Below are 13781 nucleotides of genomic sequence, written 5' to 3'. Positions count from 1 at the left end.
CAGACATCTCTCTCTGTATGGGACCATCCCTCTCTGGGGAGCAGGGGGAGACGTAGGATCTTTATGATTTACAGTCAACAACATCCTATACTCTAGCCATGCTCTTCCTGTTTCTCTCCCTGCTGGCTGGAAGTAGGTTGCCTTTGCTGTCTGTACAATTGCCTATCCCACTGCCTTCCACATGGCCAATAGTGCAAAAATGGGATTTACCATCGTGTAGCTGCGATCTACAGTACTTCGTAGCACTGACTGATGCTAAAAATGAAGGTGGGGGGGGTCACGAGAGAGGGAGCGGGGGAGTGGAGGGATGCTGACATTTTCTCAAACAAACCAAACAGAGCTGGTCTGGATGGTGAGAGCAGGGGCAGAGTAAACAGAGGGAAGTATGCAGCAGCCCTCTTTAGAGGCCTTTGTTGGTCTGCTCCGCCCCCCCCCCTAAAGTCTGCCTGCTCCCTCCCACCACGCCAGGCTCTGTGACTAATTAGCATTCTGAAAAAGTATGTCGAGAGCACGTGACAACCGCAACCCTGGCTACCCCTTCCTCCCTCTCAACTATGCCGCCAACTCTCGCCTACCACTTCTCTCCACATCTCCCACCAGGCCAGGCAGAGGAAATAAAGCATCTTCTCTGACACGGCCCCATCCACAGCTCCCTTTACTAGCCTGCAGACATTGATTTCCATGAATGAGTGGTGGAAGTCTGGGGGATCCTCTGTGGCTCTACCCAGCGCTAGTTAATGATTTGGCATCATATCTATCCGGTGTGAGAGGACCTAGGTTCAGTGCTGCTGGCCCAATAGACAGAGGATGTTTCCTTATCATGATGACGGGAATGATGGGAAAGAACATAGGGTATCCCGGCGGCTGTCAGAATTGCACCAATATTTTCACAAGAAAGGGAAGGGGGATACCTAGACAGTTTGTGCAACTGAATGCATGCAACTGAAATGTGTCTTCCACATTTAACCCTCTGAATCAGTGGTGTAAGAGGCTGCCTTAATCAACGTCCAAGTCATCGGCGCCCGAGGAACAGTGGGTTAACTGCCTTGCTCAGGACACTTGGAGCGTACATTAAAATATGGGTAAAGAAACGTTATTTTCTCATACACAAATATGCATGTATTCACAACATGAAGATGTATGGAATGTACACATGTACTGTAAGTACTGTATCTTGTTACACAATGAAGCACCAATCATGAACCATGAGAGATAGAGGGACCAGGCCTGATAAGTGCATTTGGGAGTTGTGATCAACTTCAAAACGTCTTTTAAAAGTTTTACATGTATCATTTCTGTGATAGGTAGCCTGCTACATGTAAAGAGCTTGAAACATGGAGCACATGCGGCACACAGAGCACATGCAGCACACAAAGCACATGGTACACCTGACAAATGCTAAAATAACATGTGTGCCATAATAACTTAAAATGTCGTCTGAAACCAGATGCCTTTACATATCCAAAACATGAGCGAGCTAAAATGCAGATATTCTCAGAGCTCTCTTGATGGCTTTGAGTTAGATGTTGACAATATCAGGACATACAACACATATATTTACACAGAGAATGTCCTGCAATGATTTGTTGCGTTGCATTTCCAGTTATGAGATGCTGCGTTCGCATGAATGTCTTTGCCCACATTGCCATCTTTAGCACAACGTATCCAGAAAGATGGAGATTATTCTCTTTTATTTTTCTAAATCACTGTTAGTCAAGTACTCCAGGAACAGAGACTGCACCTCAGTTCTCTTGTGCATTATGGCCCAAAGTGTATTTTCAACCACAACAACCTTTAGAGTTGTAGCGCATATTAAGCCATTCGCAGCTAGAGGCTCATGGGAAAAGGAGTCCTCCGAACTTATAGCTTTTTGCCATTGCAGGACTTGCAGCACTGATGTCCGTAGAACTTGTGATTGCACACACTGTGCTGAGGAACCAGGTGACACCAGCTGAAGAAGTCGACACAAGACTGTTCGTCTGATGGAGAGAAGATCAGGGGGATCGTGTCAATAAACGCGCACTGACAAAAGTGCCAGACAAAACTTTACGATAGTTTCTATGAGTTGAAGTAGTTCACCTTTGAGGGCTGGCCCAGGAGCAGGAACAGGAGGAGCAGGGGGAGCAGGACGAGGAGCAGGACAGAAGTGTGTGTTGCAGGCCCGGGAAGTTATGGGTCTCTGGGGGTTCAGGCATCCAGCTGCAGGACGTCCCTGTCTCAGACACTGGATAGAACGGGACTGTACCCCTCCCCCACAGGATACAGAACACTGAGAGAGAGAGAGAGAGAGAGAGAGAGAGAGAGAGAGAGAGAGAGAGAGAGAGAGAGAGAGAGAGAGAGAGAGGTGTTGAAGAAGATCGTACTTAGAATAGATTACGAATGCATACACCATGTCCATTACCTCCAAGCTATGTCTAGGGAGAGGAGAGAGAGCCTATGTGCATACAGACATCACAGGCCCCCTGATCAAGGGGAAGTCAGATGTCAGACTGCAAGAGGTTGCCTTGGTAGATACTACATACATATACATGAATACCACCCCCTTTGGGCCTGACAACAGAGAGATAGAGAGCGAGCGTCGAGGGCGAGAGAGGATGTTTCACTAAGTCCACATCCATTCAACATGAATCCCCATCATGTCTGGGAGAACAGGCAGGGTGGATGGAGAGTGGATATACATACCTGCTGCCATGGAGAAGAGTACCAGCCAAGAACCACTGCACTGGCTGTCCTTCCTGGAACGACAGGTCGAGGCTCTGGGCACGGCCCCATGCTGCAGGTCTGCTGGAGCTCCCCAGAGGGTTTGGGAAGGTTCCTGCACCTTCTCATAGGGAACTCTGTGTAGCCCCCCTGTGAATCCCTCTCCCTACAACGCAGCTCTCTGCTTCTGACACCTGGGCCACAGGATGTGGAGCACTGCGGAGAGAACAGCCAGAGGAGGCACCATTAGCAAAAAGAGAACGGAAAGAATAAGACAATGCGAGAACCCTCAGAGAGAAATACAGCTGGTCCCCCAGTGGAGAGAACAAGACAAGGTCAGCCCACATCGCCATAGCAACAGTGCTCAACTTATAAAGTGAATGTCTGAAATGTTCGCCTTTGGTATTCAGGCTATTTGCTTTGTTTTGACGAGGGGACACAGCATCAGCACTCTGGATGTGTATGTTCGTCACAAATGCATTTCTGTCTAGACAATCTTCAATGCATGTATGGGTTTCTTTGTGCACCGGTGTGTACAAGGTTATACAAAGTATGTGTGGGTGTGTTTGTACAGCATGTGCGTCTGTCTGTCTGCCTCCGTGAGTCCCTACCTCGCCCCAGGGTGTTGTGAACCACTGCAGCCGGTCATTCTTGGGGCAGCGGCGCACGACGCACGTCTCCTGGGCCTTGGGTTTGTGGTGTGGCTTACACATACTGTCCGGCACCACCACGGCCTTTGCTCCGGGGTCAGTGCTCCTGCAGAACACGCCGCGCTTCCTCATCCCACGCCCACACGACTTGGAACACTGAGAGGAGAGCGGAGGAACAGAGGGTCTGGTAAACTCAGCCTGAACTCGTACTGGGAGGCATATGCTCAGTGTTGCGTCTGAACCCTGTGAAGGATGCCGTCAATAAGGGATGAAGTCAGTGCACTAAATCACTCTGGGCTCTCTTTGCAAAGAGACACACTCAACTTGAGATAGCCCGAGAACTCTCGAAGACAGTATGACGTACTGTAACAGTGTAGGCCGGGTATGTTTGAAGTATTGAATAAGACGTGAAAAGACCTGGAATTAAAGTCATTTTATTTGTATCCTATACTGTGCACTGCTTAATAAAAACATATACATCAGATAATGCAGTAAAGAGAAACGCCCCTCCAGGTATCTGCGCTATCACTGACAGACAGGCTTTTATAGAAACGACAGGCGGAGATCCCAGTCACTACTGACTAAGATGGAGAACACTGTCACTGATCATGACTAGGTATTCATAGCCTCTATAAATCTGGCCATGTCAGTTTTACCCAGCCAACTAAATTGAGGGACTCACAATAATGGCGTGTGATTAATGATGATAATATGATTGAAATAGTTCTCTGCAGTCTGTGTCCTGTTCTCAGCCAGTGAGTATGCAATTAACCATGTGTCCAGCAGAGGGCAGAGGAGTGTTTTCCCCATACATTAGGCCACCACAGACATTTGCTAATTAATTGCAGTGCTAGCTGACACATCTCAAAGTCTTATAGAATCAAAAATATATATATTTCAAACTATAATAGGCAGTATGTGGGCATGTCGCGAAGTGTGGCCTACCTGTGACCAGGCTCCAGAGCTCCACTCAGATGGGCAAGCGTGGGTGTGGCAGGGCTGCACCTGGGCTGGGGCGATGACCGGGCACAGGGAGTGAGCCACCACCTCCTCCCGCTGGTACGTCACCTTACGCAAGCACTGGATGTGACGTGTCTGTTGCCCGCCACCACAGGACCGACTGCAGGGCCCCCAGTCCCCTGTCGTCCAGCTGAGGAGAGAAATGGAGAGAGATGTGTCAGCCCAAGTACCAAACTAACAAAATGCTCCTCAAAAAAGAGTCACTGAATTATGAGAAACAGAATGGCGGTATAGCTCTTAGAATGACTCATAAACCTGCACATAATCTCACAGTCACAAACACACACTCAGAATAACTGCTGTACTCAGCACAGTCAGCAGGGAACCTGTCCAAACAGATGATTCGGCTGTATACATTCCCCTCCCAACCTCTAAGCGTGTCAACCACATGACACAGATCCCTAATCCTGGCAAGGAACCACAGATTTCCTCAATCTGTATCATTTATTTTGGGGTCTAAATACACCCATCACTCTCTCCCCTGTTTTATTTTTTTATTTTATTTCACCTTTATTTAACCAGGTAGGCTAGTTGAGAACAAGTTCTCATTTGCAACTGCGACCTGGCCAAGATAAAGCATAGCAGTGTGAACAGACAACACAGAGTTACACATGGAGTAAACAATTAACAAGTCAATAACACAGTAGAAAAAAAAAAAAAAAAAAAAAAAAAATGGGCAGTCTATATACAATGTGTGCAAAAGGCATGAGGAGGTAGGCGAATAATACAATTTTGCAGATTAACACTGGGGTGATAAGTGATCAGATGGTCATGTACAGGTAGAAGATATTGGTGTGCAAAAGAGCAGAAAAGTAAATAAATAAATAAAAAAAACAGTATAAAAACAGTATGGGAATGAGGTAGGTGAAAATGGGTGGGCTATTTACCAATAGACTATGTACAGCTGCAGCGATCGGTTAGCTGCTCGGATAGCTGATGTTTGAAGTTGGTGAGGGAGATAAAAGTCTCCAACTTCAGCGATTTTTGCAGTTCGTTCCAGTCACAGGCAGCAGAGTACTGGAACGAAAGGCGGCCAAATGAGGTGTTGGCTTTAGGGATGATCAGTGAGATACACCTGCTGGAGCGTGTGCTACGGATGGGTGTTGCCATCGTGACCAGTGAACTGAGATAAGGCGGAGCTTTACCTAGCATGGACTTGTAGATGACCTGGAGCCAGTGGGTCTGGCGACGAATATGTAGCGAGGGCCAGCCGACTAGAGCATACGCAGTGGTGGGTGGTATAAGGTGCTTTGGTGACAAAACGGATGGCACTATGATAGACTGCATCCAGTTTGCTGAGTAGAGTGTTGGAAGCCATTTTGTAGATGACATCGCCGAAATCGAGGATCGGTAGGATAGTCAGTTTTACTAGGGTAAGCTTGGCGGCGTGAGTGAAGGAGGCTTTGTTGCGGAATAGAAAGCCGACTCTTGATTTGATTTTCGATTGGAGATGTTTGATGTGAGTCTGGAAGGAGAGTTTGCAGTCTAGCCAGACACCTAGGTACTTATAGATGTCCACATATTCAAGGTCGGAACCATCCAGGGTGGCGATGCTAGTCGGGCATGCGGGTGCAGGCAGCGATCGGTTGAAAAGCATGCATTTGGTTTTACTCGCGTTTAAGAGCAGTTGGAGGCCACGGAAGGAGTGCTGTATGGCATTGAAGCTCGTTTGGAGGTTAGATAGCACAGTGTCCAATGACGGGCCGAAAGTATATAGAATGGTGTCGTCTGCGTAGAGGTGGATCAGGGAATCGCCCGCAGCAAGAGCAACATCATTGATATATACAGGGAAAAGAGTCGGCCCGAGAATTGAACCCTGTGGCACCCCCATAGAGACTGCCAGAGGACCGGACAGCATGCCCTCCGATTTGACACACTGAACTCTGTCTGCAAAGTAATTGGTGAACCAGGCAAGGCAGTCATCCGAAAAACCGAGGCTATTGAGTCTGCCGATAAGAATATGGTGATTGACAGAGTCGAAAGCCTTGGCGAGGTCGATGAAGACGGCTGCACAGTACTGTCTTTTATCAATGGCGGTTATGATATCGTTTAGTGCCTTGAGTGTGGCTGAGGTGCACCCGTGACCGGCTCGGAAACCAGATTGCACAGTGGAGAAGGTACGGTGGGATTCGAGATGGTCAGTGACCTGTTTGTTGACTTGGCTTTCGAAGACCTTAGATAGGCAGGGCAGGATGGATATAGGTCTATAGCAGTTTGGGTCCAGGGTGTCTCCCCCTTTGAAGAGGGGGATGACTGCGGCAGCTTTCCAATCCTTGGGGATCTCAGACGATATGAAAGAGAGGTTGAACAGGCTGGTAATAGGGGTTGCGACAATGGCGGCAGATAGTTTCAGAAATAGAGGGTCCAGATTGTCAAGCCCAGCTGATTTGTACGGGTCTAGGTTTTGCAGCTCTTTCAGAACATCTGCTATCTGGATTTGGGTAAAGGAGAACCTGGAGAGGCTTGGGCGAGGAGCTGCGGGGGGGCGGAGCTGTTGGCCGAGGTTGGAGTAGCCAGGCGGAAGGCATGGCCAGCCATTGAGAAGTGCTTATTGAAGCTTTCGATAATCGTGGATTTATCGGTGGAGACCGTGTTACCTAGCCTCAGTGCAGTGGGCAGCTGGGAGGAGGTGCTCTTGTTCTCCATGGACTTCACAGTGTCCCAGAACTTTTTGGAGTTGGAGCTACAGGATGCAAACTTCTGCCTGAAGAAGCTGGCCTTAGCTTTCCTGACTGACTGCGTGTATTGGTTCCTGACTTCCCTGAACAGTTGCATATCACGGGGCTATTCGATGCTATTGCAGTCCGCCACAGGATGTTTTTGTGCTGGTCGAGGGCAGTCAGGTCTGGAGTGAACCAAGGGCTGTATCTGTTCTTGGTTCTGCATTTTTGAACGGAGCATGCTTATCTAAAATGGTGAGGAAGTTACTTTTAAAGAATGACCAGGCATCCTCAACTGACGGGATGAAGTCAATGTCCTTCCAGGATACCCGGGCCAGGTCGATTAGAAAGGCCTGCTCACAGAAGTGTTTTAGGGAGCGTTTGACAGTGATGAGGGTGGTCGTTTGACTGCGGCTCCGTGGCGGATACAGGCAATGAGGCAGTGATCGCTGAGATCCTGGTTGAAGACAGCGGAGGTGTATTTGGAGGGCCAGTTGGTCAGGATGACGTCTATGAGGGTGCCCTTGTTTACAGAGTTAGGGTTGTACCTGGTGGGTTCCTTGATGATTTGAGTGAGATTGAGGGCATCTAGCTTACATTGTAGGACTGCCGGGGTGTTAAGCATATCCCAGTTTAGGTCACCTAACAGAACAAACTCTGAAGCTAGATGGGGGCGATCAATTCACAAATGGTGTCCAGGGCACAGCTGGGAGCTGAGGGTGGCCGGTAGCAGGCGGCAACAGTGAGAGACTTATTTCTGGAGAGGGTAATTTTCAAAATTAGTAGTTCGAACTGTTTGGGTATGGACCTGGAAAGTATGACATTACTTTGCAGGCTATCTCTGCAGTAGACTGCAACTCCGCCCCCTTTGGTAGTTCTATCTTGACGGAAGATGTTATAGTTGGGTATGGAAATCTCTGAATTTTTGGTGGCCTTCCTGAGCCAGGATTCAGACACGGCAAGGACATCAGGGTTAGCAGAGTGTGCTAAAGCAGTGAGTAAAACAAACTTAGGGAGGAGGCTTCTGATGTTGACATGCATAAAACCAAGGCTTTTTCGATCACAGAAGTCAACAAATGACATGCAGGGCCTACCTGTGCCCACAGGAAGTACAGAGACACACACACACATATACTGCACATGTGCTCGACAAGCATCAGTACCCACCTCTGCACGCAGCACACACATGAGAATCTAAACATAAGCAGTACATCACTGGGGACGATCTCCCAGCCATTCAGGACCTCTAAACCAGGCGATGTCAGAGGAATGCCCTAAAAATGGTCAAATACTCCAGCCGCCCAAGTCTGGAACCAACAGGACCCTGAACAGCTTCTACCCCCAAGCCATACGACTGCTAAATAGCTAGCCAAATAGCTACATGGATTATCTGCATTGATAATTTTTGCACAAACTTTTTTACTCATCACATACGCTGCTGCTACTGTTAATTATCTGTCATTTCATTCCTCAATTAACTCGTACCCCTACACATCGACTCGGTACTGGTACACTACCGGTCAAAAGTTTTAGAACGCCTACTCATTCAAAGGTTTTTCTTAATTGTTTACTATTTTCTACATAGTAGAGTAATAGTGTAGACATCAAAACTATGAAATAACACATATGGAATCATGTAGCAAATAGAAAATAGTAATAAAATAAAAAAATAAGAAAAACCCTTGAATGGGTAGGTGTTCAGTTGAAGTCAGAAGACTACATACACTTAGGTTGGAGGCATTAAAACTCGTTTTTCAACCAATACACACATTTCTTGTTAACAAACTATAGTTTTGGCAAGTTGGTTAGGACATCTACTTTGTGCATGACACAAGTCATTTTTCCAACAATTGTTTACAGACAGATTATTTCAGTTATAATACACTGTATCACAATTCCAGTAGGACAGAAGTTTGCATACAAAGCTAATTGTGCCTTTAAACAGCTTGGAAAATTCCAGAAAATTATGTAATGGCTTTAGAAGCTTCTGATAGGCTAATTGACATCATTTGAGTCAATTGGAGGTGAACCTGTGGATGTATTTCAAGGCCTACCTTCAAACTCAGTGCCTCTTTGCTTGACATCATGGGAAAATCAAAAGAAATCAGCCAAGACCTCAGAAAATAAATTGTAGTCTGGTTCATCCTTGGGAGCAATTTTCAAATGCCTGAAGGTACCACGTTCATCTGTACAAACAATAGTTTGCAAGTATAAACACCATGGGACCATGCAGCCGTCATACCCCTCAGGAAGGAGACGCGTTCTATCTCCTAGAGATGAACGTACTTTGGTGCGAAAAGTACAAATCAATCCCAGAACACCAGCAAAGGACCTTGTGAAGACGCTGGAGGAAACAGGTACAAAAGTATCTATATCCACAGTAAAACGAGTCCTATATCAACATAACTTGAAAGGCCACTCAGCAAGGAAGAAGCCACTGCTCCAAAACCTCCATAAAAAAGCCAGACAACGGTTTGGGGACAAAGCTCATACTTTCTTCGAGAAATGTCCTCTGGTCTGATGAAACAAAAATAGAACTGTTTGGACATAATGACCATCATTATGTTTAGAGGAAAAAGGTGAAGATCACCATCCCAACCGTGAAGCACGGGGGTGGCAGCATCAAATTGTGGGTGTGCTAAGCTGCAGGAGGGACTGTTGCACTTCACAAAATAGATGGCATCATGAGGGAGGAAAATTATGTGGGTACATTGAAGCAACATCTCAAGACATCAGTCAGGAAGTTAAAGCTTGGTCGCAAATGGGTCTTGCAAATGGATAATGACCCCAAGAATACTTCCAAAGTTGTGGCAAAATGGCTTAAGGACAACAGTCAAGGTATTGGAGTGGCCATCACAAAGCCCTGACCTCAATCCGCTAGAATATTTGTGGGAAGAACTGAAAAAGCGTGTGCGAGGAAGGAGGCCTACAAACCTGACTCAGTTACACCAGCTCTGTCAGGAGGAATGGACCAAAATCCACCCAACTTATTGTGGGAAGCTTGTGGAAGGCTACCCGAAACATTTGACCCAATTTAAACAATGTAAAGGCAATGCTACCAAATACTAATTGAGTGTATGCAAACTTCTGACCTACTGGGAATGTGATGAAATAAATAAAAGCTGAAATAAATAATTCTCTACTATTATTCTGACATTTCATATTCTTAAAATAAAGTAGTGATCCTAACTGACCTAAGACAGGGAATTGTTACTAGGATTAGGAATTGTGAAAAACTGAGTTTAAATGTATTTGGCTAAGGTGTATGTAAACCTCCGACTTCAACTGTATATGGCCAAGTTGTTACTAATTGTGTAACTATTATTACTTTTATTATTATGTTTTACTTTTCTATTATTTCTCTATTTTCTCTCTCTGCTCCCGAGTGGCACAATGGTCTAAGGCACTGCATCTCAGTGCTAGAGGCATCACTACAGACCTTTGTTCAATCCCGGGCTGTATCACAACCGGCCGTGATCGGGCGTCCCATAGGGCGGCGCACAATTGGCCCAGCATCGTCCCGGTCAGGGGAGGGTTTGGCCGGGGTAGACCGTTATTGTAAATAATAATTTGTTTTAACTAACTTGCCTAGATAAATAAAGGTAACATAAAACAAATGTAAAAATTGCTGGGAAGGGATGTAAGTAAGCATTTCACTGTAAGTCTACACCTTTTTTTCCCCAAGTATGTGATTATTAAAATGTGGTATGATTTGTGTACAACATACTAGAACAGTGCAAGGTTTCCACCATACAGTATAAGGCTAACCTTATACAGCCGATTCTCACCTTCAGTTAACCCCAAAGCTACCCTCAGAGCTCCCCTTAGCCCAACTCTCCTCTCCCCTGGCCTGGTCTGGTCTGGCTGTAGGGAGGGACAGGATCCTACACTCAGCGTCTCCACTACTTGTGGCCTTCTGGTATCTGTGGATCATTCTCAGCCTCTGATGAAAGCAGCCAGTCTCTAAAATAGACTGTGTCTTGGCATTTTGGGCGTAGGGAGATTAGCGCAAATGACTGCTCTGACTACCACATGACCAGGGGCATGGAGGACGGACAGCTGACTCAGTCGAGTTCTGAGGCTCCGCTGCCGACCAGCCACTCCTACTGCCCTTCTGTCAGACCTTTCATTTCCCTTCAAGCCCATCTCTGATAAATGAGGGAGAAGGCTAAACTGCAATTTTGAGGGGAGAAACACGACCCGTCTAGCAAAGCACCGGTTCAGATTTCTCTTCTCTCTTTTTTCACTGCCATATAAATAACAATATGTCACTGGAATGAGCTTTGAATTACTGTGCTTCACTGCAAACCAATGTTGGCTTAGCTGTCATTTGTATTTCTGGAATCTTTCAATAACTCCCATATTTCCAGCCATACAATTTAACTTGAAAAATGTTGGGAACATTGAGAAATACTGGATCGCTTTACATTCATGCGGTGGTTACATTTTCCTGTCATGGTGCGGGCTGCATTTCACTGGCAAACGTTGACTTTCCATCTGATGCACAACCTGTTACTATACTAACAATCTATTCAAGTGCAAAGTAGCAGTTGCACGGCAACCAACAGCACTTCAGGTTAGGGACTTCAAGCACCGCTCTAAAACAGCAGCCTCTCTGAGCACCTCCTCCTACTCCCTGCTCTGGGCCTGCCTGCTGATGTCTCTCCGTTTCTCCCGGAGTTTGGTGCACGTGCCACAACGACCCAGGATGAGCCAGATAAGTAACTCTACAGCTGCAGCCTGCCTACAGGAATCTTCTTCAGAGCACTAAATAAACTATAAAACTAAATAAATAATCATGTCAAATAAATAAAAAGGAAGTATAAAAGTAACATTGGGAGACAGACAGAAGAAAGGAGAGAGAGAAAGAGAGTAGAAACGGATGCACCAGGGGAACTGCAAAACTCTTTAAGGCATTAACATTTATCTCTCCGGTGACATCCTGGGCTGGCAGATAAAGTTGGCTCCTATAGCAGGCCTCGTGGTGTTTGATCTCGCCATGCCCCACACTGCACAGTGACTGCTTGAAAGCAAGTGGCCCTTGCAGGCAAGCCTGCATTGTCTGGTTGAGGCTGGGGCTCTAGACCGGTGCTAAGGCTGGAGTTGGCGCAATAAGGCTGGGACTCAGTGCTGGATTCCTGGCTGGCTAGACTGATCTGGCCCTATGGGGATCCAGACTCTCTCTCTATAATAAAACATGGACAGACCTGTCAGCACTGCAGATAGTCGATGGAAAGAGGCCTCTTTTACGCTCCTCCTTCTCTGTTTTTTTGATAGCATGCCCGTACAGTTTGGAAGCATTTGTAAAAAGGTATCCCATAAATCCTGACACTTAATCAGCGGGAAACAGGGTCCACTGATTCAGGAGTCTGGTACTGATGAACAGGACTCTGCTCGTGGATTTATGTTGATGATATCATTCACCTGGACGGCACACTTCCTCTCCAACTCACATGGGGGGAGGTCATTAGTGGTCTGGTCCATTTAAACCTTTCCCCTAGATAACAGATATAGTTTGACCCAGATTACAGGGAAGAAACCCCCTCTCAAATGGTGGGAGCCTCACAGAGAAAGAGTGGCAGCATGTTTAAGTCGTAACTGATAGCGCGCTGGCTGGTTATTAACCCTCTCCTAGACAGGCGGGCAGCACAGTCTCGGGTCTTAGCCTTCTTCTATACAGTGACGGAGCCGCCTGTGGAACTGTGACGTCGTAAAAATGTGACCGCAGCACATACCACAGAAGAAGAGAAGGTGATCTCTGTGGTATGTGCCCCTGTCACATTTTTACGACGATAGTCCCCTGAACACAGAAGAAAGTGAGTGGTTTAAGTGGTCTAGCACCAGGCCTACAAACATGTCTCGAGAGATAATGATGTAGAATAGAATGATGTACCAACGCACTCCCCAAGATGCAACAGTACTGCGCTGACACAACAACACACACACCAAAGGCACTCACTGACTCCCACCAGGCTTAGAGTCGTTTCAATTACCCACTGTTATTGAACGATTTGTCAAGATTTTGACAGGGAAAGCTGCACTGGTTATTATTGTTTCTTTAAGGAAACAGTTGTATGGTCCTGATTTCCCCCTCGCCCACCATCACTCATATACGCTGTACTGTAACGTGAGTGTAGGGGTGGGACATCAGACAACACAGGCAGACAACAACAAGGAGAGGATGACAGGCGGGTGGCGAGAGAGAGAGACGTTTGTCATCTCTTTGTCAGCGTGTCAGGCTCAAAGAGTCTCTCTACTGACTGGTTCATGGCTGTTCCTTTGAAGATGGAGCATCGTAAATCGAGTCAGTCCCATAGGAGCTGAATGGATTGTCACTGGAGCAGAGCCGAAGTGAAATTCATTCAATATCCCAACTTTTATTTGCAAAGTTGAGAATTGCATCCAGTATCTGAAGAAAATGGTTGGTGTCTGAAATAAATTCCCCGAATGATGAGATCAACCAAAATGTCTGAAAGGATTCCATCCTGATGCCCAGTAAAGTGTTTGGAAATTACTTTCACTGGTCTGTCGTGGTTGAAGAACATTGTTGACGATCCCTATTTAGCAGACAGTTAATAATGGGCTAATAATTGAATCTGTGATCTCTGTCTGACTTTTTCTAGCATCTTCATTCTTTGTCTCCGGTGGTGAAGACCACTCATTGAGGAGAAACGAGAGGCTGCGGAGGTCTTCTTCAGAGTTGTCTCTGTGCTGAACCTTAACAGTGCGAGCAGTACTCAGACGGTCAGGC

The 13781-nt window shown here is 46.5% G+C and overlaps 1 protein-coding gene across 2 annotated transcripts in view; it reads right to left on the bottom strand.

Annotated features, from left to right (window-relative positions):
- Positions 1–434: 434 nt before the first annotated feature.
- The window catches only part of adamts18 (ADAM metallopeptidase with thrombospondin type 1 motif, 18), a 48774-nt gene continuing 35427 nt past the window's right edge, over positions 435–13781 (bottom strand). For both annotated transcript variants that reach the window (XM_029638957.2, XM_029638958.2), the window contains 5 exons: positions 4296–4500; positions 3312–3506; positions 2683–2916; positions 2080–2269; positions 435–1979 (listed from right to left, as the gene is read on the bottom strand). In XM_029638957.2, the coding sequence (XP_029494817.2) occupies positions 1861–1979; positions 2080–2269; positions 2683–2916; positions 3312–3506; positions 4296–4500 (943 nt within the window). In that variant the 3' untranslated portion in view covers positions 435–1860. The remainder of the gene's footprint in view (positions 1980–2079; positions 2270–2682; positions 2917–3311; positions 3507–4295; positions 4501–13781) is intronic.

This window comes from Oncorhynchus nerka, linkage group LG27 (genome assembly GCF_034236695.1).
Source record: "Oncorhynchus nerka isolate Pitt River linkage group LG27, Oner_Uvic_2.0, whole genome shotgun sequence".
Classification (NCBI taxonomy): domain Eukaryota; kingdom Metazoa; phylum Chordata; class Actinopteri; order Salmoniformes; family Salmonidae; genus Oncorhynchus; species Oncorhynchus nerka.
This window is presented reverse-complemented; position numbering and strand designations above follow the sequence as displayed.